This window comes from Orycteropus afer, unplaced genomic scaffold (genome assembly GCF_000298275.1).
Source record: "Orycteropus afer afer isolate SDZICR_OR568_19922 unplaced genomic scaffold, OryAfe1.0 scaffold01092, whole genome shotgun sequence".
Taxonomy (NCBI): Eukaryota; Metazoa; Chordata; class Mammalia; order Tubulidentata; family Orycteropodidae; genus Orycteropus; species Orycteropus afer.
The window spans coordinates 261177-263770 of record NW_006922679.1 but is presented as its reverse complement, the minus strand read 5'-3'; the positions used below and the strand labels follow the sequence as shown (position 1 = coordinate 263770).

General features: G+C 50.7%; 1 protein-coding gene across 1 annotated transcript in view; it reads right to left on the bottom strand.

Moving 5' to 3' along the window:
* Window positions 1-2594, bottom strand: part of STARD13 (StAR related lipid transfer domain containing 13) — a 194731-nt gene that overhangs the window by 29267 nt on the left and 162870 nt on the right. The window contains exon 6 of the mRNA XM_042783416.1: window positions 490-663. Within this exon, the coding sequence (XP_042639350.1) occupies window positions 490-663 (174 nt within the window). The remainder of the gene's footprint in view (window positions 1-489; window positions 664-2594) is intronic.

Sequence of the window (2594 nt, the reverse complement as noted above, 5' to 3'; positions counted from 1 at the left end):
TCCTCTAGGGGTGCTGTGGGTCAGAATGGACTCCAGGGCACTGGGTGTGGTTTGGGCTTTGCTTCTGAGAAGATTGACAGCCTTGGAGACCCTGTGGTGCAGTTCCACTCTGTCCTCTAGGGGCGCTGTGGGTCAGAATGGACTCCAGGGCACTGGGTGTGGTTTGGGCTTTGCTTCTGAGAAGATTGACAGCCTTGGAGACCTCTAGAGTAGTTCCACTCTGTCACGTGGGGTCACCACAAGTCAGAATCGACTCCACGGCACCCAACAACAACAATTTTGAAGGAAGCAAACCATCAGGCCTTTCTTCTATGGAACCACTGGGCGAGTTTGCATTGGGAGCAAACCCTTGCTTCCACCCAGGGACGTCCAGGGACTGCCAGTGAAGCAGAGGAGGTTGTTCTGAATTCAGAACAGAAATGCCGAAGTTTGGCAAGATCGCAGTGAGTCCTTGAACGGGTGACTGTCCCCAAGCGAGCGTGCACTCACCATGTCCAGCCATGCTTGTTCGACAGGGAGTATCTTTCCATGACAGCTGTCAGGCGGAGCAGTGAGAAGCGTTGGAGCAGGTTGAGCTGGCCAGCCGTCTGGTTACTGATGAGAGGCGATGTAGTGGACGGCTGCGGCTGGTGTGCGAGCTGGAAACTGCTCCACCGGAGTCGCCTTTAAGAAAGACCATGGAGGAACTGATGGGAACAGTTAGTCCAAGCAATGGTACACCATGCAACCCTCAGCCTACATGACTATGAGACCAGAAGAACTAGATGGTGCCTGGCTACCACTGTCAACCACTCAGAAAGGGATCTATGTAGCAGATCCTGGATAGAGAGGGAGAACAGTGTGGAAGAAAAGTCAAAATCGTAAAAAAAAAAAAAAAAAAAAAGAGAGGACCAGGTTTGCTGGCCCGAGGGAGCCTGGTGGAACCCCTGAGACTATGGCCACTAGCTGCCCTTCAGGTCTGGAATTGAACCCACTCCTGTGGCTTCCAGCCAAACAAAGGACAGGCATATTAGTTGAACATTTACCTCAGGTAGATACACTCCTTGGAGAGATGAATCATGGGAGAACAGAAGTGCTGTGTATGCCCAGGGAGACAGCTCAGGGGGCAGGAGTTCATGGAGGGAAGGACACAGGGAAGAGGTAACTATGGGGAGGAAGTGGGAGAGGAGCTGTTGCATTGTGGGAAACTGAAGTCTGCCATGAGACAAAGTGTGTGTGAGCTGCTCTATGGAAAATGAATTTGCTCTGTAAACTTTTACCCAAATCACAAAACAAACAAACAAACAAAAAAATCTCTGAGAGCCAGCTGTACAGGAGACGTGTGATTGCAAAAGACACGGCATCATTAACTTAAAAGGAGCTCCTCACAGTACTTCCAGGGCCAAGAAAAGTGCAACGCAACTGGGACAGAAGATGCCTAGAGGATAAACAGGGGGCACTATTGTCTCGAAGCCTGGGCGACCTGGAGAAGGGGATTTGATCTGTTTCAGGAGGAGGCTTAAGTGCGTGACAGAGTCACGGTTGCTTGTCTGCTCTCAGACTCATTGTCAAAGTGTTGAAGCAGAGAGAGATACAGAGAGCGAGAGAATGAGAGACACAGAGAGAGAGAGACAGAGAGCGAGAGAATGAGAGACAGAGAGACACAGAGACAGAGAGAGAGAGTGCGAGAGAATGAGAGACAGAGAGAGAGAGACAGAGAAAGAGAGACACAGAGAGACAGAGAGACAGAGACAGAGAGAAAGAGAGACAGAGAGAGACAGAGAGTGAGAGAATGAGAGACAGAGAGACATAGAGAAAAAGAGAGAGACAGAGACAGAGAGAAAGAGACAGAGACAGAGAGACAGAGACAGAGAGAATGAGAGACAGAGACAGAAAGACAGAGACAGAGAGTGAGAGAATGAGAGAGACAGAGACAGAGAGAGAAAGAGACAGAGAGAGAAAGAGACAGAGAGAATGAGATACAGAGAGAATAAGAGACAGAGACAGAGAGATACAGAGATAAAGAGACAGAGACAGAGAGAGAGACAGGGACAGAGAGAACGAGACACAGAGACAGAAAAAACAAGAGACAGAGAGAGACAGAGACAAGATAGAAAGAGGTAAGGGACAGAGGTAGACAGGAGAGAGAGAAGGAAGAGAGACTGAGTGAGCGAGCAAGAGAGGAGAGTGGGCGAGGTCTCAAAGACTGGGGCTGGGGAAGGCGTCCACGCTGCCTTCCACGCCCCCACGAGCTCCACTCCTGTCTGTGTTTGGGATGGACCTGATGGCGGCATTGCAGATAAGGCACCTGCAGGAACTGATGGCCCAACCACAGAGCCCACCTCAGCCCAAGTCGCGTCTGCACACCCATCACTTCTGCTTCTGGCAGTTGGGCCCCTGCAGGGCCACGTTTCCAAGGAACTGAAATAGTCTTTGTGAACCAGTTTTTACATGCTGCAGAATCAGGAAGTATGCACCTTCCAAAAACCAAATGCACTGCCATTGAGAGGATTTCGACCCACAGCGCCCCTAGAGGACAGAGTGGAACTGCCCCACAGGGTCTCCAAGGCTGTCAATCTTCACAGAAGCAAAGCCCAAACCACACCCACTGCCAT